General features: G+C 36.3%; 1 protein-coding gene across 1 annotated transcript; it reads left to right on the top strand.

Annotated features, from left to right (window-relative positions):
• Positions 1 to 2504: 2504 nt before the first annotated feature.
• On the top strand, positions 2505 to 23312 carry AFP (alpha-fetoprotein). Its single transcript, XM_005874826.2, has 14 exons — positions 2505 to 2638; positions 3423 to 3474; positions 4594 to 4726; positions 6506 to 6717; positions 7797 to 7929; positions 9028 to 9125; positions 12306 to 12435; positions 14821 to 15035; positions 16651 to 16783; positions 17329 to 17426; positions 18059 to 18197; positions 20588 to 20811; positions 21908 to 22040; positions 23258 to 23312. Exons 1-14 carry the CDS (start codon positions 2554 to 2556, stop codon positions 23300 to 23302), a joined length of 1830 nt encoding a protein of 609 aa, XP_005874888.1. The 5' UTR covers positions 2505 to 2553; the 3' UTR covers positions 23303 to 23312.
• Positions 23313 to 23964: the final 652 nt, after the last annotated feature.

The following is a 23964-nucleotide window of genomic DNA, read 5'->3' as shown; positions in this document are numbered from 1 at the left end:
GATACTTCAACACACAAACCAGGGTGTTTTGCTTAATAATTACTCTAAGTCAACAGACACAAACCAGTTCTGTTTGAGTAAACTGGCCACTCTGTCTTGAGTTCAATACATATATCCAAAACAGCACGTATTCATTAAGTTCTTCTGGTTTTATCTCATTCATACCACTTAACTTCATCCATAGCTCTCATTTCCCATTAGCACTAGTCTCATCCAGGCCACTTACTGAATCATTATTGCAAAAACTTCCTAACTTATATCCTTATCACAATCTTGTACCCCTCTATACCAAGAGAGATGGCCACAAAGCACACAAGTGATTTTTTATTGGTTTTCTTTTGTATTATCTTAGGATGAGGTGTAAATTTGATTTAAAAGGTCTTTGAGATGTGACCCCTACCAGCTGTGCAGAAAATGTCCTTCATGGAATAAATTTTCTCATCTTTAAACTTTGTACTTTATTTAAAATATATGTCTTCCATTTCTTTATATACACCATGCTTGCCTTCACCAGGGGATGTTTCCACGATTTTCTACATTTGCCTGGACATGTTTCCCTCCCTCTTTATTTGGCTCACCTCCAGTCTTTCTTCACATGTCCGGTACAATGTTACTTATTCCAGGAAGACTTACCTGACACCCTCTAAAGATGTCAGGTGTTTCTTTTTTTACTCTTCTTATCATTGCATCCATCACACTGTTCTGTGATTGCTGACATAACTGTCTGTTTCTCCCATGAGATGCTCAATGTAGCAAGAGTGGGATGGTGCCTGCTTTTTGTTACTGATTATTCTAATCCAATTTCAGTGCTGGGTATGCAGACTTCATGTTCTTCTTAAGTGAATAAATAAAACTCCCATCTACGATGTGCTACTCTGCGCGAGGCCCTCTTCTGAGCCTCTTATGCTCATTAATTTAGTTAATCCCCAGTCATTCATGAAAGAAGTCCATCACCATCCTTATTTTATGGATGATAAAAAAAAAAGCCCAGAGAAATTTAAATAACTCATCCAAAGTCATGAAGCAATAAGTGATGGGGCAAAAATTCAGACCAGACCTGGTCCTGAGCCCACATGTTTAACCATGAAACTGCACTGCCATTCTGATCATATGGTGAAAAATGGCAGAAGTCGGCTTGGTGAGGGGAACATGGAAGGAGATTAAAGGAAGACACAAAACCAGCGCAGTATCAGAGGAAAGATCCCAGACAAAACAAAACAAAACAAAATCCCGGACTGACAGTGAAGCTGTTACTCCTAGTTTAGTCTTATCAGGGTCCTGATGAATGAGACTGGTGACTGTCACAGCACACCTCTAGCTTAATGTGCACATATTGTTTATAATTATGTGTCTATTTATATCCATATCTATAATATTGAAATAATCAAAATTTTATAAAGTCCTATTATTTGCCAGGTTTTTTACATATGTCCCCTCAAATCTTTTGATGAATGATGAGACTGGATTATCCAGCCTTGAGCATATTTCCATATCATCAAATATTATTTCACAAAATTATTTTAGGCTGCATATTATTCCACCTTATGAATGTATCCTACTTATTCCCTACCAGAGCTGATTTGATTTTTAAATATTAACTGTAGAATAGCGAATCATCTGTGAAGCTTTAGAAAAAACTATTGTGTGGGTCCCAACTCCAAAAGATTCTGATTTAATTTGTCTGGGGTACAGTCTAAGTAGGCACTGATAATTTTAGAAGTTACTCTAGTGATTTTAATGTGCAGCCCTCATAGACAAGGAAGATAAGAGATGAACTCTTAGAATCGGGTGGCATTTGTAAGTGCACTTTATTGAGTACTAACATAATTATCTTGAGTTGCTAAATGAACCCACTTCAAAGTTTGACACACATACAAAATTATTTTGTAACAAATAAAATGATGATAGGACTTGGTTTGCGAGGGTTTGCTCTCTAAGCTTTCTATGTCAAGCCATACACAGTATGCCAAATACTTTAAAAATGGACCTTATTGGCATATGAATCAGGTGAAATGGAATTTTGAGCTAAACAGCAACATAATAATTAATCAATGGTTCTTCAGAGAAAGCCTGAGTTGGTCATTGTGTCCAGAGCATGGCATGTGATAGGCATTCAATTAATATTTTTTAATGAATTGATGGATTTAGTTGAATTTCATACAAAGTTTAGTTTCTTTTCTTTATAGTTTCATTCATTTTTTAATTTGAAAGGAATTAATTATTGTACAATTTAGGGAAAAATAATCTCTTTGAATATTATGTAGTTTGAAAAGAATATTTGTTCTATTTTCAACATGGAATGAATTTTCAAGTTGCTTTTTTCTTTTTCCACCCAAAAGAGGCCTGTGTCCTTGAACATTAAATACAAATAATCCCTGTGCTGTTAATTATTGGCAAGTGGTCCATTTCAACCTAAGGAAATAAAGTAACAGATACACCAATAAAAGATTACTAGTTAACAGGCATTGCTTGAGAAGGGTATAAAAGAATTTCAACATGATTTTTAGTATTCTTGCCTGACCTTTGCCAACAACAACGAAATAACTAATAACCATGAAGTGGGTGGTAGCGATTCTTTTAATTTTCCTACTAAATTCTACTGAATCCAGAACAACGCATAACAATGCATATGGAATAGGTAAGATATTTTGTTTTACTTTTATGTCTTTTCTCTATATTAAAATTCTTAAATTTGAATTTATTCATTTGTCTTAATTTATTCATCACCCTTACTGTTCTACACAGGAGAAATATTTAATTGGTGAATATTATTAAAAGCATGATAAATTTGTAACTTTAAAAGAGGTTTACAAAATTATGGCAGTGCTTAATATCTGTGAATGCTTTGTATTCTTCATGTTGAATTCATTTTTGTACAGTATTTATTCAATTGATATACCTATTTACTTTGATATATTATAATATATATATCAGACCATAATCCTGGTTCCATTACATGCAAAACCCCCTCAGACTGGTAAAATAAGTAATATAAGTAACAACTTTATTCTTTATTTTAGAGAAAAATGGGTTATTTAACCGAAGAAGAAACAATGTGACTGAGATACAAATGGGCAAGCAAACTATGGTGTAAATATGTTCAAAAGGATGGTGAAAATTAATAATTATAATCACTTTATTTCCAAGCCTGTTAGAGCATCACAGTACAGGGGAGAAACAAACAATTAGAAGATATAAAATATGGATTTTTAGTGTCAAGTCTACTATAAATTATTCTTAACTTTGTTTCTTAGTTTTCTTAAGTACAAAATTAAGATGTTTGGATAGATGATCCTTAATGTCTTCTTATTTCTAAAATTGTTTACCTTTAACTTAAATACAAACATTTACATGTGATAATGATTACTTTTCTGGTTGCAAATGAAAACACCATTTTTCATGAAGTTTATTTTGCTTTCCAGCTTCCATACTGGATTCTTCCCAATGCTCTGCAGAGGTGAATTTAGCTGATCTGTAAGTTTTGCTTGTGTAGATCCACTTTAAACGTGCAAAGCAATGATAATTTTAGTGAAGTAATTAAATAAAATTTGGTAGTCCTATGATTTTTTTTTAAATATAAAAGCATAGCCCAGCCTGGTGTAGCTCAGAGGTTGAGCATCAACCCAGGAACCAAGAGGTCACTGGTTAGATTCCTGGTCAGGGCATATGCCCAGGTTGCGGTCTCAATCCCCAGTGGGGGTGTGCGAGGCAGCCACTGATTGATGTTTCTCTCTTCTCCTTTCCTCTCTCTCTCTCAAAAATAAGCATATTGGTCAATGTCAAGAAAAGTTATTTATATTTAATATCAGGTTGATACTGAAGAGGTTGAGCGTTGGCCTACATCTTAGATGTTAACTTCTAGATTTCTTGTAATTTCATGGGACAAATCAAATCAGATTTTAGAAACTGAAGATTAGTATCTGATCAGTGACAACCAAAAAGAATTCAGGAATTTTTCTCATCAATACCAATAAAATGATATTGCAATATTTTCTATTTTGAATACTATTTAAATCCTAGTAATAAAAAAGAAGAGATAAAATATTAGATTTTCTGTTATTTTAAAAAGGGTGTGATGTTCTTTTGAATGCTATCTTTGTGTACCACACTTCTGAAGTATCTAATAAGGATTTTAAAGAAATGTGTTACTACTACTGTTTGCACACAGAGACCTGCTAATGCAACACTTTGGGTCAACCCACGAGCACCTCAGTCTTGCATCAGACCTTGATCATTCTGGGAGTAGACAGGCAGACATCTGATGACCAATTCTTTGCTTAACTTTAAAAGAAACTATGAAGAATATAGATACCCTTGATTACAGTTGCATTGCAAAAAGGAGGAACTACTCTTATAGAAAACTCACTTATTTTGATTTTAACAGATATGTGTATATTTATGGGGAATGAGGACAAGAAGAATGATTATATTTTTCCTGGATGGCTAGAACTTAATTTCACATGAATGTTTAACAAAGGTTACCCCCTAAATAGGTCATAACATAAGAGAAACAAAAACAAGTAAAAACTAAACTTGAGAGAAAAAGCTTGATATAATGTGCTTCTTAAGCATTCATGTATATTTTTGTTTCAGAGCTACCATATTTTTTGCCCAGTTTGTTCAAGAAGCCACTTATCAGGAAGTAAACAAAATGGTAAAAGATGTATTGCCTGTAATTGGGAAACCCACTGGCAATGAACAACCTGCAGGGTGTCTAGAAAACCAGGTGAGTGAGTAATAATAATAATAATAATAATAATAGCAACAGTAATAATAATAATAATAATAATAATTTGACCAAATTAAATTTGACCCAAATTTAACATGCAGAAGAGAAGATACAGGCATAGCATAAGAAACACATTTAAATATTTGAAGAATTATTGTGTGAAAGAGGCATTAGATTAATTCTGAATTGCTAAAGAGGGTAGAAGAGAAAACAATGAGTGACTATTGTAAAGAGATAATATAAGCCTGGTTAGGAACTAATGTTCTGAAATAAGAGTATCTGGGTGACCATAGGCATATTTCTTAACTTCTTTAACCTTTAGTTTTCTTATCTATAAAATAAAGAATAATAATAGCTTCCATTTCAGGATTATCATGGAAATTGATATAATATTAGTAATAGCATTAATTTTTATTAAGCACAGAGTTACATACATATTGATAATCAAAATATTTTATGACATAGAACATAGCACCGATGAATCTAAATGGCTGTCCAGTGAGCCAAGAGACCCTGGCTGGGGCTTATTGGCAGAATATCAGCTTTGCTTGCAAATATAAATTGATTAAATCTTTATGATAATCCAAAGGATAGATGCTAGTCTTCCAGTTGAGGAAGCCGGTGATAGAGTGGTGCAGTAACTTGCTTAAGGGAGCCCAGATCCAACCAGGATTTCAACTAGGCCGTGTGGCTGCAGCACTGATACCCCTGGAAGCTTCACTACACTGTACCCTGCACTGTAGTGAATGCGAGATGCACAGCTCATAGGGTTACCTAGCAAACAGCAATAACAAAACTTGAAGCTCACTTACATTTGAATTTCAGGTAAATAATGAATACTCTTTCTAGTATAAGGATATTCTAACGTGGAAGATCAATAAATAATAGTTATTGTTACTTTATTTCAATATAGAAAAGAACTTGATAGTGATTAGAACAACCCTAATTATGGAGCAAAATGCCCAGAGAATCCTTTGTCATGGTGGGTTGGTGAAGTGACCAAAAGACAATGCGCTTGGAATATTTAGAGGAGATGCCCTTTTAAAGATATAAAGCACTTTTTAATATGAACTTGATGATTTAATAAAGACCCCTGTTTTGCATCTCTATTTCTGGCTTGTCCTGATAATCTTTTAAGGATGTGTATAAATTCAACATCATACATTTCATATTGCAACTATCTCAGAGGAGAGATTCAGCGTAATTTCACAGATTGGTGATTTATCTTTATAAAGTTAAAGGCATGATTTTTATGTAGGTTAGGTACTGGAAGACATACTTAAGATATCCCAAATTCTCTAAATGTTAGCAGCTCTGAAAGCTAAATTAAAAGTTCCCTGAAATGAATGAAACACAGGATTCCTCAGTGTCATTCTTCAGAATATTGGTGGCATCATCTGATCCTGGTAAAGTTAAGGCAACACACAAGGATTTTAAATACTTAAAATGTACATTTTAAAATATTTTGGGTAAATCTGTAATTATGCCCCATGAAAATGTTTGAAGTTATTTTTGTTCCATTTCAGATTTTTTTTGGGCTAAAAATAATATCCAGTGTGGTGATTGTGGGGGAGAAGGGAGTGGTTAGAGGTGGAAGAGGGGATAAATGGTGATTGAAAAAATAAACACAAAAAACTACATATGTTGGAATTTGCATGGGGAATTATTTCCTTAATCTATAGTCCTGATTTTGGATATTGGAAAAATTTTAATGTGTTTTCCAGATTTTAAAAGTAAAGTCAGTTGTCTTTTATTAAAAAGAAATCTTTCTTCTAGCTCTCTGCCTTTCTGGAAGAAATTTGCCATGAGAAGGAAATTTCTGAAAAGTATGGACTTTCAGACTGCTGCAGCCAACGTGAAGAAGAAAGACATAACTGTTTTCTCGCACATAAAAAGGCCTCTCCAGCATCCATCCCTCCTTTCCAGCTTCCAGAACCTGTCACGGGTTGTAAAGAATATAAAGAAAACAGGGAGGCGTTCATGAACCGGTAAGGATCCAATGCAGAGGTAGATGAAAACCCCAGAAAGGGAGCAGTCCCAAGCAGAATCTAATATTTCTGCAAATTACAGTTGCACTCTAAAACACGGAGAAGTGGAAGTACCGGGTCCTGCACTGGGAAGTTAGGTGAGCAGCTTTCAGTGCTCCTTTCTTTCCACCGCATGCCAGAGGGATGCTGCAGGGACCACACAGCAGACCCTCCAGTGCTCCTGTGGCCTCTTGGGATACATCTTGGCTTTTCCCTCCTACTCTCTCCATTTTCGTTTGCCCAAGGATGTATTAGTACCTCACAAAAGGACTTCTTCCGAGTCAAATATTTGGTGTTTTGAACAAATTTCCTTTAAATAAAAAAATGTGATCCAGGAATATATAAGATACACAAATATGGCTAACATTTGTTGTGCACAAATGTTAACAGAACATGTGTTCTTGCCGCATATGATCAGATTTATGCTCACAGCAGCCCGTGATGTCTCTTTGTCCTTTTTTCTCTTCATTTTTCTTCCTCTTTCCATTTTGCAGATGAGGAGATTGAAGTGTAGAAGATTAAAGAAATTGGGTGAGGGCACATTGCTAGTATATCCCCAAGCTGGGGTTTGAACCCAGGTTCTCTGTTAGGAAAGCCTGTATCTAACCCTTAATCACTGGTATCTCCTATGTTGCTACCTAAACCAGAAAACTAGGGGGACTGCCCTTAGAATAAATCTGCTCTGGAGACTGACAAGATAGATAATTCAATTCTGCACTGATGATCAAAAACAAATCTACCATTCTGTTTTACTTGGTGGTTGTCTGGCCTTGCTGCCCCTTGAGTAGACTTGCTGAAAAGGACACTTTAATAAGAAGCATAGTCAGCATCTCTGCCTATTTTGTTCTCATATTAGAATATTGTATCTGTTGTCCAATTTTTCCCCCCGGGGATTTTTAGTGAGAAACATTTTTCATAGCACATGGACAAAAAGCATGATGGTTTTCTGTATTTTTAAACATATTCCAGAGTCCACTTCCAAGCAGTAGTGGCCTTATTTTATGTGTTTGTAAATCTTACAGTTCTATTTCATTTCACAGATACATCTATGAGATAGCAAGGAGGCATCCCTTCCTGTATGCACCTATACTTCTTTCTTTGGCTGCTCATTATGACAAAATAATTCCACTTTGTTGCAAAGCTGAAAATCCAATAGAATGCTTCCAAACAAAGGTATTATATTTGTGTGAATATCTGAACCAATACTTTCATCTGGCTATGACTCATTAAAACCAAAGTTAAAAATGGAAATATGCTCTGTATAGAATATCATTTCCAGAATAGAACATATTTTAGCAGTCTGATACTCTTTGGGCTATAAAACCTGAATTTGCTTTGTTTTTATTCACTCACTTATTCTTTCATTCAGCCAAAATTATTTTATTATTAAAGAAGTAAGTCTGGTGGGAATAAAGAAAGACAAATGTAGAGATGATAAATTAAAGAGAGGTAAAAGAAAAAAGTAAAAGAGGATAGAATAGGAGTAGAGGAACAGAAGAAGAGACAAAATAGTGAAAAGAAAACTATGATATATGCTTTACATTCATTATTTCTTTTAATCCTTAGAACAAATTTGACGTGTAAGTGCAGCTGACCCAGTTGACCCTTGAACAATGTAAGGGTTAGGTGTTCCTTATGTAAAATGGCATAGATCAATGCATACCATCAGCACTCCACATTCATGGACTCCTAACCACAGATAACAAATAGTACAGGTATTTATTGACAAAATCCACATTTAAGTGGACCTGCACAGTTCAAACTCATGTTGTTATTGTTATTTAACAATCAAGACAACTTAGGTTGAGAGAAGCAAATAGCTTTCTTCGGTTTAGAGAGCTAGAATAATACCCACAATTAATTACTTGTCACCAGAAGCCCTACAACAAAATTTGCAAAGAATGAAGACTATTTCCAGAATGTCAGGCTGTGATACAATCTTATTTTTTTGTGACTGAGCAGACATTTAATAAATTATCAGGTTTCAATCTGTCTTACAGTTGTTTATTCATTACCCCAAACATGAAAGTCGTAAGATTTTTATTTTAAGGTATTTTTAAAAAAATCTATGTGGCATAGATGCACATAAACCAACTTAAAATAATGAATAAATGAATACAGTTCTACAAAAATTATTGTATTTATAATTTTTAGTGAAAATTTTATTTTATAGAATTTCACAGTTTACCTATATCTGTTGTTTTGGAAATTATTAGAGGCTGTAATAGAAAATACATGCTTTCTTGATGCTTTGTTTCTTTGAATTTTTAGGCAGCATCAATTACAAAAGAATTAAGAGAAAGCAGCTTGTTAAATCAACATGTATGTGCGGTAATGAGAAATTTTGGACCCCGAACCTTCGGAGCCATGTAAGTTAAAGTTCTGTCTAGCGAACAAGGTGAGGTCTGCAGAACTACCATTTTGTAATTTAAGTTCATTTTCTCTTTGTCACTGTTGTAGTGAGCAGTTTCTTTCGATGAGAGCTCATGTGATTAAGAAGCACAAAATCTTAGGATTGGAAGGAAGCTAATAGATCAATTTGCTGTTTCACATTTATTAATCTAGATGAGAAAATACTTAAAGAGGGCATCTAAGACTTATACTGCTGATCTATTCTAGATACTCTTACATTCCTGGGCTGTAATCAAATTATACCTCATAGGCTGTTTTTCTAGATTCTCTTCAAAATAGATTAGTCTTCACTGATGTGTCATTTAATATTGTTGGCTTACGTACAAGTTTTTAATATTAATTTTGCTTCCTAGTCTGCTTTAAATTCCATTATGTCAATTGCTGCTTCCCATGAAAACATTCACTTGAGTCAATAATATTAGAATCTAATCACAGGAGAAAAACGAATTGTCATGTGTGAAGAACTAGGGTGTATTCTAGCTGATGAAAGCAATGTTACTCACTGAAGTTTGTGTTCTTGTCTTAGCTGCTAAAAAGCTCAAAGGTAAATTTGGAATTTTTTAATTGGCCATATTAACTCTTACACTTAGCATATTTGCCTTCTCCCTTTTTAAATTGTCTTTATCTGTCTATCAGTCTATTATATCTATCTATCTTTATCTATCTACTAGAGGTTTGGTGCACGAATTCGTGCACCCTCACCTGGCCTGCGGGATTGGGTTGAAACTGGCTCTCCGACATCCCCCAAGGGGTCCCAGAGTGTGATAGGGCATAGGCCAGGCCGAGGGACCCCACCAGCGCACGATGAGGGCCGGGGAGAGACGTGGAAGTTGGCCAGCCAGGGAGGGACTGTGACAGGGCTCCAGGGTTGTGTCCGGCCCATCTCACTCAGTCCTGATTGGCCAGACACCAGCAGCAAGCTAACCTACCGGTCGGAGCTTCTGCCCCTGGTAGTCAGTGCACGTCATAGCGGCTGGTCAACTGTCTGCTCCCTGGTGGTCAGTGTATGTCATAGCGAGTGGTTGAGTGGCCTTAGCATATCATTAGCATATGATGCTTTAATTGGTTGAATGGGTGACCAGACGACCGGCCACTTAGCATATTAAGCTTTTATTATATAGGATATTCTATTTACTATCTATCTATCTATCTATCTATCTATCTATCTATCTATCATCTATCATCTAACATCTATCTAATCTTTTCACCCACCCATCCTATTTCATTTCTTTTATCTTTGTTGCTACAATGAAGAGGAATATAATATAAATCCAGTTAAATCATCTAGTCCAACCTCTTCATTTTACACATGAGTAACTTGAAGGCCACAGGAATTAAAGCACTTTATCCAAGAGCATACTGCTGAACATCAGAAGCCAGTTTTCTATGTCCTGTCATGATTTATTTTATTTAATTATACCTATTTGTCTACTATGTCAGTGATCTTTAATTTTCTATATTCTGACAATGAGACCTTGAAGTCAGATATAAAGATCAGAACTACGAATGGTTTAGAGCTTGCTATCAAATATGGCAGCCGTTGGCCTCCTGTAGCTACTGAGCTTTTGAAAGGTCACTAGTGAAAATGGGAAACTGAGCTCTAAGTGTAAAATATACACCAGATTCCAAAGGCTTGGTATGAAGAAGAGTATGTACAATATATCGTTAGTAGGTTTTAATGTTGATTACAGATTAAGATAATGTATATTTTAAAACCTTTACATTCAATATTATTTTGTATTAGTTTCAGGTGTACAACATAGTGGTTAGATAATCATATATTTTACAAAGTGATTCCCTGGCTATTTCCAGTACCCAACTGGCACCATAGATAGTTAATACAATATTATTGCCTATAATCTTTATGCTGTACTTCATGTCCATGTAACTATGTTGTAACTATTAATTTGTACTTCTTAATCCCTTCATCTTTTTTACCCCATCCCCCAACACCTCCTCCCCTCTGGCAACCATCAACCTGTTCTCTGTATTAAAATAATATTTTTGATGTGTGGTGTTAAAATATATTATTAAAATGAATTTAACCTGTTTTATTTTACTTTTCAATGCAACTGCTAAAAGTTTTTAAATTACACACTGGTTAAAATATTCTTCAAATTTTATGATGAAATATTTCTAGTATAGGAAAGATCTGAGCTGCTAATCAAAAAGTATTAATGATATGCATTCACATTATATATTTTTTGCTTATTTGCTTGTAAATTACACATTTGAGAATATTGCACACAATAGAAGCCTAGATTAAAGTGTTTAGTCATGGAGTTAGGTCCAAGATTGACTGAAATTTTTTCTTGGGAGAGGTCAAATTTATGTTTTACCCTCTCATTCTATTAGAAATTTAAAGATTAATTCATTAACTGGTTTACTTAAATTTATCTTAGTAATAACTATAAATTAGATATTTTTCTAATGACTTTGTTATTTGATACTCATAAGTGATTAAACTTAAATGTGAATTTATGAAGAAAAATTATCTTCATCAGTAGTAGCATCACCAGCTGCTCCAGGGAGTAGGGGTTTCACCTAGATATCTCTTAAATTTAATGAAATGCAGGAGGAAAAATATTTTTATGTCTCACCTCCCTTTTGGGCCACACTACATGTCTTGGTATGATGACACATCTGAATGCTTATTCTTCTCCATTTTCTTGTTCCATTTTATTTATTTACACATACAGACCACTCCCTTTATTCTCAGAATTATTATTTTTTCCTCCCAAGTAAAAACTAATTATCATACTAATGGAATTTTCCATTTCTTACTTGTTTATCCTTTTTTATTTTTTTCATCCCACTCACTACACTGTTCCTAAGTGCTCAGCATCAAGGATGAACAGCAAAAGGATAGGTTTCATCGCAATTCCCAGGAAGTGTTTTAGGTAAAGACAAGTCACTTCTAAACCCTTTGTGGGACCAGGGCATAATTACAGAGCCACTCCCTTGAGAAATTGCTGCAACCAACAAGACTTGTAACACTTTTCTGTCCCTCTTGAAATAACAAGGACATTTCAGTTCTTTGTCTTTGGAAATGAAATTATATTTCTACTTGATAAATGTTATTTAATTTTGATAAATAACCAAGATTTATTTCAAATTCTTTTTCTCTCTCTCTTTAGAACCATTACAAAATTGAGTCAAAAGTTCCCCCAAACTAATTTTACTGAAATTCAGAAACTGGTCCTAGATGTGGCTCACACACACGAGGAATGCTGCAGAGGCAACGTGCTGGAGTGTCTGCAGGATGCGGTGAGGAATCTTGCTTCCTAAAAAAAAAAAAAGACATATTTCCACTCCCTTTTCTTTCTTTTGCTCTCATTCTAAACGGGAGAAGGAGATCTGACTTGAGCTGGTCACAGGCGATGGTAGCTGGCTGACTCAGTGAAGTTACCTTTTCTTTCTTTTGCTCTCATTCTAAACGGGAGAAGGCGATCTGACTTAAGCTGGTCACAGGCGATGGTAGCTAGACTCAGTGAAGTTATACTTGGTGCTAGTGAAGCAAACGGTCTTTTGTTGATCCTGCCTTTCAGTTAAGGGATGTTCTCCTCTTGTGAGTTCACCACCCATTCATTCTTACTCCTGAAGGAGATGGAACCATCTCAGAAGGCCTCCACATCAGATTTGGGGAAGGGGGGGGGGGGCAGACTCTTTACTTTTAATGTATTTGTTTTTCATCCATTTGTTTTTTTCATTTGACAAAGACATATTAAATAATTCCTATGCAATAGCCACTGTAAAGGACATTTATCATCAATGCACATGCTGACCTCAATGCATTTATAGGCTGATAGGAGAGCTAAAACAGATGACCTCCTTGGGGTGGGCATTGTCTTTTGTTTATTGTTATCTCCATAGGCTGCCAGCACAATGCCTGGCACCTGGAAGACACTCTATTATATATTAATTAGAGGCCCGGTGCACAAAAATTGGTGCACTGGGGGGGGGAGGGGATCCCTCAGCCCAGTCTGCACCCTCTCACAGTCCGGGTCCCCCCAGGGGATATGTGACTGGGGAGTGGGCCTAAGCCATTAGTCAGACATCCTTAGCGCTGCTGCAGAGGTGGGAGAGGCTCTCGCCACCACCGCTGTGCTGACCAGCCATGAGTCAGCTTCTGGCTGAGCAGCTCTCCCCCTGTGGAAGCACACTGACCACCAGGAGGCATCTCCTGTGTTGAGCATCTGCCCCCTGGTGGTCAGTGCGCATCATGGTGACCAGTCGTTCCACTGTTAGAGTCAATTTGCATATTTCCCTTTTATTATATAGGATATATTTAGCATATGAGTACAACAAAGTAACACAGAAACTATTCTATAAGGTAAAGCTATAGCCATTCCAAAGAGAGGTGCAAATGAAGGGTTCTAGGAAAATTAAAAACCAAGACCAAACCACCCCAACAACAGAATCCGTGGAGAATGCCATATCAGTCACAATTTGAGCAGTGTGGCATTGGTCTATTTTGGCCAACCCTAGGCTTCCTAGATATTGTACGAGAGGCCTGTCTATTCCCAAATCACTCCCTCTCTGGTCCCTATGATATATCTTCTTCTCCAAGGGGGCTTAAACATGGTTTCCAGAAGGTGGAAAGTGAGGGTAAAATGTTCATTTCACTGGCGATTTGGCTGAGCTAGTCTTGGAAGTCAGCAAGGAGTCACAACTGCAGGGAGAGTGACCGTCTTTGAGCACAGGCAGAGACCCTGGTGTAAGGAGTGGGGGAAGATGAACTGAGAGGGGGCTGCCACCAAGACAGATTTTCTTATTTTATTGACTTTTCCTTTTAGAAGTATTTACATGCAGATAAGGGACAGTAAATGAGAACAATTTTGTCTTTCTTTGAGGTCAGTTTTAATTGACAATTTTATTACTTTGTATAGTCATTTAAAAATTCGTTTTTAAATTTTTTGGAACTCATAACCACTTTCTTTTTAATTGGAAACATTAAGTTCAATATGGCATGTAATTTGGATTTTACTGACTGAATAATGGGTTCTAATCGTCCCTTCTGAGAATGCACAGAATGTTCAGTCCTGTCAGGTGAATGTGTACATTCTATTGCTTTCTGGCCACTTAGGTGAACTATTTCATTATTGATATACTGCCGTCTGGAGGTCATTATGGGCCACTGCAGATTGTTTTGTTAAAGATGGAGCAGAATGTTTGCTCTCCATGTTATATCAACAGCAAATGTATTTAGCAGCAAATTTCACCATTAATAGAAAGATATACATAAATGTGCACGTCATTTGGTTTGAGGAGTACATTTATATTTTGTTTTTAAAAGATTTACATTAAAATAAATGAGTAGGTTTTAGGGGACCACTATCAAAAAAATTGAATAAACGGGTAGAAAGGAGTGAGGAAAGGCAACATTGGGAGAAAGCACTAAAATAGGGAACAAGGTAAAATGTCTTCTTCTGTCCTTGCTTTTACTATCCTTCCTTTCCTTCCTTCCTTCCCTTCCTTCCTTCCTTCCTTTCTTCCTTCTATCTGCCAATTAACCATTACCAAGCATGCAATTATTGAGCATCTGTTGCATAATATACTCTCTGGTGTTCTGTTTTGTGTTTTAGACAAAGAAGGTAGCTTTCTAAATATGCATTAAACCTTAAAATGTATACTTTATTTTTCCTATCACAGGAAAAAATTATGTTCTACATATGTTCTCAACAAGATACTCTGTCAAGCAAAATAGCAGAATGCTGCAAATTGCCCACACTTGAACTTGGTCAATGCATAATTCATGCAGAAAATGATGACAAACCTGAAGGTTTATCTCCAACTCTAAATAGGTTTTTAGGAGAGAGAGATTTCAACCAATTTTCTTCAAGGGAAAAAGACCTCTTTATGGCAAGGTAAACACACTCTATCAATGTACATTCACACAAGTAAAGATTATGTAGCTGACAGCTTTGTGTTGTTGAAATGGGGAGTGAAGGCCATGAATTTTTAGCTTGGTATGTGAGAATAATGCTAGAATGTCCTTAGCCAAAATATATATCTGAGCAGATAACTAAGGAATAAGGAATGAAATCTATCTTATATTGATGGGACTTTCGCCATTACTATTATTAAATGCTTGCTTTTTAGGCTGTATTTTATTTTGTATGAATTTCTCTGGAATCTGAAGCATTGTCATCCCTGTATGGATTACTTATAGGAAGATCACCTTTGAACTTCCACATAAGATGTGAATATTTTTTTTTAAAAAGGCTCGTGATTCAGAATGTGCTTTTTCACTGTGCATATTTTACGCCCCCCGCCAATGTAATGCAATAGTTAATGCTAGATAAAAGGACTTTTATTGGGACAGTTTATTTGCTATTTATTGAATTCATGTTTTATTTTTGTAAGAAAATAGAAAGGTTTTTAGAGACATTTGCAGTCTAGTAATTTGTTATAATTGATGGGGCATATTCTCATTCTGTTTGCCTTAAGGGAACAAGCAGTCTATGCATTTTCCTTTATTGTACAGTGTATATCTATGGACACTATTAGAGGAGGAATTTGTGCAGCTCTTAGGACATTATACATAATGATCTCCAAAGTTCTTTCTAAATTTAAGAGTCTGCTTCTAATGTAGTAATGAAAATAATGGCCCAATTGTTTCTCTTTAATATTCCCCGAGGATATTACTCTATTTTTACATTAAAATTAGACATTCACACATTGTTTGCACAGCTAAATAAAATTATGCAAAATAAGAACAAAGCCAAGATTTAAGAACCCATATTGACAATTTATTGGTAGCAGAACTAACATAACCCATTTCTATAATCTGGGAATGCAATTAGTAAACTCAAGAGTTATCTTTAAGTTTACACCTCCATACATGTCCACAGCCTGTTGTTTGTATAATTGAAGCAGTTCTTCAATTGGAAAGGTTCTTTGCAGTAGAAATCTTCTCAGCCGAGAATGATCTTCCCCCAGATACCTGTGTGGCTCCCTTCACCCAGGTTTCTGGTCTGAAAGAGCTACCAGAGGGAGTTTTCTTGACCACACACTTTAACTTAGGTGTTACCTCTTTTTCTCTCTTCTAACTTCCTTTATTTCTCTTCATTGATTTATCACCACTGGAAATTAGATGACACATTTCTTGTTTATTTTTTTTCTGCCCCCTATAATGTATGCTTTTGAGAGGTCAGGTATTTTATCTTATACATTATTGAAAATTTGCTACTTAAAGAAATGCTTGCATAGAGTCAGCACTGGAAAAATATTTGTTGAATAAATGAATGTAAAGTCCACAATTAAAAAGCCAAAATTAAGGTTGCAAAAGAAGATAAAACACAGCATTTTAAAACAAATGGGGGTTTTATAATTTGTACTAATAGTTTTGTCATGCAGATAGTTTAAATTACATATGATCGCCAGGTTTATTTATTTGAATTTTAATTTCTGCTTGCCATATAACAAAGGAAGAATTGATCTCTTAATTCTAATAACATGTTTTTTTCACACATATTTCAGATTTACTTATGAATATTCAAGAAGACATACTAAGTTTGCTGTCCCAGTAATTCTAAGAGTTGCTAAAGGATATCAGGAGTTGTTGGAGAAGTGTTCCCAGTCCCAAAACCCTCTTGAATGCCAGGATAAAGGGGTAAATTGCTCTGGCTTTGTAGGGAGAATATGAAATACTGGATTGATATCATCCATTAAAAATGCTGTTAGTTTGAAATTATTTAGTTATTAACTAATGGTTAGCTAGTTATATCTATTAATTAGTCATCTAGATATTAAGTAGTTATTAACTAATTGTCAACAACTAGTGGCTTACTTTGGAAATAAAAATGTTACCCATAAGTTCTTTGATGCACAGAATAAAAATAATATTCATTTTTAACAGCTCCAGAAAGGCAAGAATTTGTATAGAAACAACTGCAATCCTTTATCCAAAGTTTGAATTCTGTCATCAAATAACTTGGTGATTCACAAAGTTTTAAACTTACTCTTCTCAAAGTCCATTTTCTTTAATTCTCACAATTCAAACTTTGCCATCTTTAATAATTTTAAAAATCCCTCTAAAATTGCTTTCTCTAAGATTGGTATCATCATAGAATAAAATATTATTGGTCAATTTTTACATACAAAGTTGTGTGTCCAGGAAGAGAAAAAAAATGTATGAAATAATGGTTGTATTTTCAGGAAGAAGAATTAGAGAAATATATCCAGGAGAACCAAGCATTGGCAAAGCGAAGCTGTGGCCTCTTCCAGAAACTAGGAGAATATTACTTACAAAATGCGTATGTTTTTTTTAAAAGCAGTATTTTTGGTGATTTAAAATTACGAACTGGTGAGGGAAATATACATCTACATTAGTCTCTCATCTGACTCTAATTTCAGCTCCTATTTCAGATTGGGAGTCAGTATAATGTGAGCACCCAATTTCCCCTGGGAGAAGGCAGCCCTCTGCCAATCCCTAGCTCAGGAAGCAGCATGCATGGCCTGTGAAGTCTTATCTGTGGCACTCACTTTGGTTTCCCCCAAATCAAGCTGTAAAGCTCTTTATTCTGTCAAAGGCTGTCTTGGTAAAAGCACCAAAAAATCAAAGTTAAAATCAATGAAACTTCTGAGGTTGGGAATAGGAGTCAACCTTCTGCCCAGGGGTTGCTTGCCCATTGTGATAGTTGGTATAACAGGAGTATAAGGGGTGGTTGTTAGAATAATCAAAAGTTAGTCCAAATACCATGTGGGTAACAGGAGTATAAGGGGTGGTTGTTAGAATAATCAAATCTCAAAAGTTAGTCCAAATACCATGTGGATGATAAAATGAGCTGAGTTCATGTCTTCTGACACCAAAAGAGGGTCTTGGAGAAGAAGTAAGTCCAAAGACTCGTGAATGACTCAGCAGGATTTGGTGACAAATGTCTTTCAGGTTTCTTGTTGCTTATACAAAGAAAGCTCCTCAGCTGACCCCTCCTGAGCTGATGACCTACACCAGAAAAATGGCAAGTGCAGCAGCCACCTGTTGCAGGCTCAGTGAGGAGAAACAACTGGCCTGTGGTGAGGGAGCGGTGAGTGTTTGGTTTAGTCTCATCTGGTGTCTGCCCTGTTTGATTGAAAGGGCCTCAAAATTCCCATGCAGGGGAAATGGTAGAAACCAATGCGGAGGGGACTTTAGTAGACTTACTCATTTAGTCGAAAGGGGTGTGAGAACTCAGCTCTGATCAGTTAGCATGTGGCTAGGCTTCCTGTTCTAGAATGGTGGGTGGAAATTCAACCAGTTTATTCAACAATGTCTGAGCAAGCTTTACATAAAGGGAGGAGAGAATGGCCAACACATCATTCACTCCATGACTTCCTTGTTTTGTTCACTAAAAATTTACTTTAATGTTGAAAAGAAAGAAAAAAAAGCTTCATTTTTGATGGATTAAAATTAGTCATGTTATTTTTAGCCATACTTATACTTTTATCCTTTGTAGTATAATCGTATTGTGATTTTAGGAATAAGTTGTTCTCTTTTGGGTGTAAGGTACAGAACAGGGTAAGTCCCATGTTCTCAGTAGTAAAATGACTGATGTCACCAGTGTCCTACATATGATTTTTTAAAAAATCTTTTTCTTTAAAGTCACAATTATGACCAAAATTGTTTACAAATTTTTCCCCTTTTCTCTTTTTAATGATGGGGAGTGATTTGCCAATTAGTCTTCATATCTTCGGACTTTTCACCAGAGACTAGAAGGAAAAGGAGAATTTCTTGTGATTAAGCATTATCTTAGTTTTTTATTGAATTCCACTAGGGGCCCAGTGCACAAATTCGTGTACCTTGAAAAGAGCTGTGAGCTGCGAGGCTGCAGTAGGCACAGGGGCAGGTCTCGGCCCGTTCTCCGCCCCCCCCACCTGGACCCTCCCACCACGGCCCCTGGCCCCCTGTCTGCTGGCAGCCTCACTCCCGCCACCGCTTCCACCGCCGCTGCCACTGCTGATGGTGCCAACCCCACTTGCACCCGCTGAAGGCGTGGAGCGATTGGGGCTGGTGCCAGCAGTAGATGTGAGTGGGGCTGGTGCTGTCAGTGGATGTAAACAGTGGCTGCTGCCCTGATCACCCCTCAGGAGCAGGGGGAGGTATAGAAGCCCTCAGGGACGATTAGGGCCAGCAGCTGCTGCTTGTACCCACTGATGGCACCGAGTGATCAGGACCAGTGCCAGCTGTGGGTGCGAGTGGGGTTGGCACTGGCAGTGGGTGTGAGCGGCAGCTCTGGTGTCAGCAGCAGGTGCAAGCACTGGGTGAGACTTCAGTACAGGAGAGCAAAGAATTTTCAGTAACCACCAGAGGCTCGCCCCAATAACAGCAACTGATGCCCCACCTTGGTCTGGCATTTCTGCTCACCTGCTCCACCATCCTGCCGCAGCTAAAGCCCACCATGTTCTGCACACACCCCTTGGTAGTCAGCGCATGTCATAGTGACTGGTTGTTCGGTTGTTTGGTTGTTCCGGTTGTTCTGCCTTTCAGTCTATTTGCAAATTAGCCTTTTATTATATAGGATATGTTGGGTGGATGCAGGAATGTAGGATAGTGCAATGGTTCAAGAGTGTGTTCTGGGGGGCTCCTAACTACAGTCCTTTCCCACTTTCAACACTTGTTAGTCATTTCACATGGGAGAAGCTAGTTACCTCGCTATGCTTGAGCTTTTTCATCTGGCATTGGAGAATAAAAATTGTGCCATCCTCATAAGACAGCTGTCACGAGGTAATGTGCCTAACCCACTTGTATTAGGACTAGCCTAAGACATAGTACGCACAAAAAGTATGTTGGCCCTTAATACAAGTTATTAGTAAGTGCTTCAAAATAGCTCCAAAGTATGGAAGGTAGGAGGATTCCACATTAGGAAAGCCTTACACACACACGCACTCACATACACACACACACATGTAGTGACTAAGTTTGTGCTATTCTTATCTTCAGAAGGTGATTCTTTGGTTCCAAAAGTAAAATAGAGAGCACACACGCACATGCACACACACACACACACACACACATGCAGTGACTAAGTTTGAGCTATTCTTATCTTCAGAAGGTGATTCTTTGGTCCCAAAAGTAAAATAGAGAACTCAACCACATAACAAGGAAAATGTAAGCCATGTATTGATTTCTTAGGTCAGGGAAGATACTTTTTCCCCGTTGGAAGCATCTTTCAAAGAACTAAAATAGAGTTGAAGAGACTATCTTCAACATCACCTTTAGAACGTCTGTCACTAAATGCTGAGGCTCATCCCAAATAAATGGGTAAACAAGAATCTACAATGTAGCAATACATGATCCTACACAGACAGCACATTTTCTTATAATATTAATTAAGCTATAATACATTAAAAATATTGCAATGATTTTCTGGAAACCTGAATCAATTTTATGGCTAATGCTCAATCCCCTTGCTGTCTCTTTTCCCATTCTCCTAACTAGGCGGACGTTATTATTGGCCAATTATGCATCAGGCATGGAGAGACGCCTATAAACGCTGCTGTTGGCCAGTGCTGCACTTCTTCGTATGCCAACAGGAGGCCATGCTTCAGCAGCTTGGTGGTGGATGAAACATATGTCCCTCCACCGTTCTCTGATGACAAGTTCATCTTCCATAAGGATCTGTGCCAAGCTCAGGGTGTAGCACTGCAAACAATGAAGCAACAGTAAGAAATTGTTATTTGCTAACATGGAGAAGGCTGACAACACCAAGTAGCAGTTGATATTTCTATGCTACACACCCAACACTCTTGGGCCCCTCAGGAGAACAGTATTGCTCCAAAGCACTGAAAGTGGCTTTCAAAATAGTCTTCTCTCAGTGACTTCACAGCCTCACTGGGATGTAGAGCTGGAAAAACTCAGTAAGGCAGACAAGTCCCTGTTTGTCAAAGCAGTCTCTACGGGCACTACTGTGGTAATGTTATTTTGGGACTGAGGAAAATGGGCAATTTATTTTGTGGAATTAGGATATATCTTTACAATAAGTCTGGGTACTTTCATTCCAAAACACCACTGAATCTTTTTTCACATAATTTACTCTTTGAAAAGAATAACTATATTTAATTCAGCCATGAAGTGTGGGTGTTTAGAAATGAAGTGCACATTTCAATTGATTGTGGGAGGCATTCTGTAATGGTAATGCAAGTCAATGAAACACATGGTCTCCAAATCCCCATGCATTTTAATACTTGCTTGTTTTGTAAATGGTCTTCCTTCATTTTGGAAAACCTGGTCTTCCCTTTTTTCTCTGTTAAAATCTGGGGCATGTTGCAAGGTACAGTAAGAATGCTATCTCTTCTGGCAGGCCTTTCCTCTTGCTCCATCCAACATTAATTCCAACATGAAAGCACTGCTCAATGAGTAGAGCAGGCAGTTAGTATTGCTAGTGCACAGGTAAGGGTGTCATAATTATGAATGGCAGGAGTTGGGAAATCTGGGCCTTTGAGAAGAGAGAATCAGAAACAATATTCTGGATAATTAAGAAATAAACTGTATTTCACTACATGTAAGTGTGATGGAACTATTAAATAATGTTTCCTCTATCATCTGCACAAATGCAGACCAGTGGAACACTTGGCATGTTTCTAGATATCTTTCTAATAAAAGTATTAGACAAGTGAGTTAAGTCTGGTTACGGGCTGATGGAAAGAGGGTTTACGGTGAGGGTTGCCAAGACTCTGAATATTCTCTACGAGGAAGGCTTTAGAAAAATATCATTGCATAACAGACTTCTCTCGTATTTTGTTTTGTTTTAAATCATAGGTTTCTCATTAACCTTGTGAAGCAAAAGCCACAAATATCAGAGGAACAACTTGAAGCTGTCATTGCAGATTTCTCTGGCCTACTGGAAAAGTGCTGCCAAGGTCAAGAACAGGAAGTCTGCTTTGCAGAAGAGGTATGTGCAGCTCATTTTCACACTCAGAACACTTGGTACAGAATTTTCTGCAATGAATAGTGAAAAGAACACCCCACTGATCTATAACTTTAAAATAATGCCAGAGAGATGTAAATTTCATCTAGAAATAGACTGAAGAATTATGTGACATTTTAAAAATAATCACAGTTTTCTCACCAAATATTAGGAAGTAGTATGACTTTAAATATATTAAGAAAATTACTAATTTTGATTTATTTCCTAGTAGATAAAATAATAAATTGAATATATAATTGATTGATGATAATTTAGATAGTTTCTGACCTAAAATTTATCTGTTCAGCTGAATATATTAAATGGATTATTAGCAAATGAAATGTGCAAACAGGATCCTGGGGGAATATTTACAGAAAATATATTTGAACTCCTTAGGAAGCATAGCTTTGAATATCAACAGAGTAGTAGTTAGGAATTATCTTAATCTAATTATTTAGCAATTTTAGCTGTATTTGTAACTGCCTACATTTTGTAAGTCTTTAGTTTATATTATTAAACATTTAAATATAGCATCACTACATTTAAAAAATATATTGTATAATTTAGCCTTTTTGCCAATTTTGTCTATTTCCTAGTGTAAACGTTTAGATTTTTTAATATAAATTCCAAAGATATATAATACTTAGAAATCTTGAGCTTTTCAATAGATAATATAATTAAATGTGCTTGAGTGTGTACAGAGATTAGTGTAGGAAAAACAAAATCTACTATTGATCTGAATGGATTTTTCTCTCTCTCTGGCTGCCATTGTCCCAGCTTGTTGGCATCAGAAATGTATATCTTTATTTTTAACTTGGTTCATCTATAAACTTGCGAGATCACCCTTGGATAGTGGGGAATTAACTGTATGACTAGAACAGTAACTAATTTCTTTATCTAATGCAATGGTTCTCAACCTTCCTAATGCCGTGACCCTTTAATACAGTTCCTCATGTTGTGGTGACCCCCAATTTCATTGTTACAAATTGAACATAATTAAAGCATAGTGATTAATCACAAAAACAATATGTAATTATATATGTGTTTTCCGATGGTCTTTGGCGATCCCTGTGAAAGGGTCATTTGACCCCCAAAGGAGTCGCGACCCCACAGGTTGAGAACTGCTACGACCCCCAAAGGGGTCGCGACCCACAAGTTGAGAACGTCTGATCTAATGATTCTTATTTGTTCTTAATTTGCAGGGTCCAAAACTGATTTCAAAAACTCGTGCTGCTTTGGGAGTTTAAATTATCTCAGGTAACAAAACGTTCAGACAAAGCTAAATACTGTTGATATTCCCCAAATATCACTCTATAGTGAAATACATCCTAACAACTACCATTAAATGCTTTTCCTACCAAAGAAATGCAATTCAATAAAAAAAATCTTTATTTTAAAGATACTGAAAAAAAATTATGCCTAAAATGACTCAACTAACTCAAAATTTGTTGAGGTTGATTCAGAGGCCTCAGGGACTGCCATCAGAACTTCCTATTTATCTAATATTTCTCTGATATCAAATAATAGAACCAGTTACATTCTGTACTTACTCACTTAATTAATACTTAATATATTTTTGTTCACATTACAGGGTGAAGAGAAGAAGACAAAATATGTCTTTACGGTTTGGTGTGAACTTTTTAATTCTAAATGACTTTAGTACTTTTTGTGAATTAATAAAATAATGAAGACTTTTATGTGAGATTTCCTTATCATCAAAATAAAGTATCTTCAAATGTCTCCTTTTTCCTACTTGCTTATTTATGAAAACCTAAAGATGATTTCTTTAAATAGTACTTTACATTTTTCTTTCATTTCTGTTGCAACATCTCTGGACTTCATTTGATTTTGTTGTAATTCTGAAAGGTATTAATTTAGAGATCACAACAAGATAAAGTAGAATTCAATT

The sequence above is a fragment of the Myotis brandtii genome, unplaced genomic scaffold (genome assembly GCF_000412655.1).
Source record: "Myotis brandtii unplaced genomic scaffold, ASM41265v1 scaffold453, whole genome shotgun sequence".
Classification (NCBI taxonomy): Eukaryota; Metazoa; Chordata; class Mammalia; order Chiroptera; family Vespertilionidae; genus Myotis; species Myotis brandtii.
Note: the sequence above shows the minus strand (reverse complement) of the source record. Positions and strands in the feature narration are given on the sequence as shown.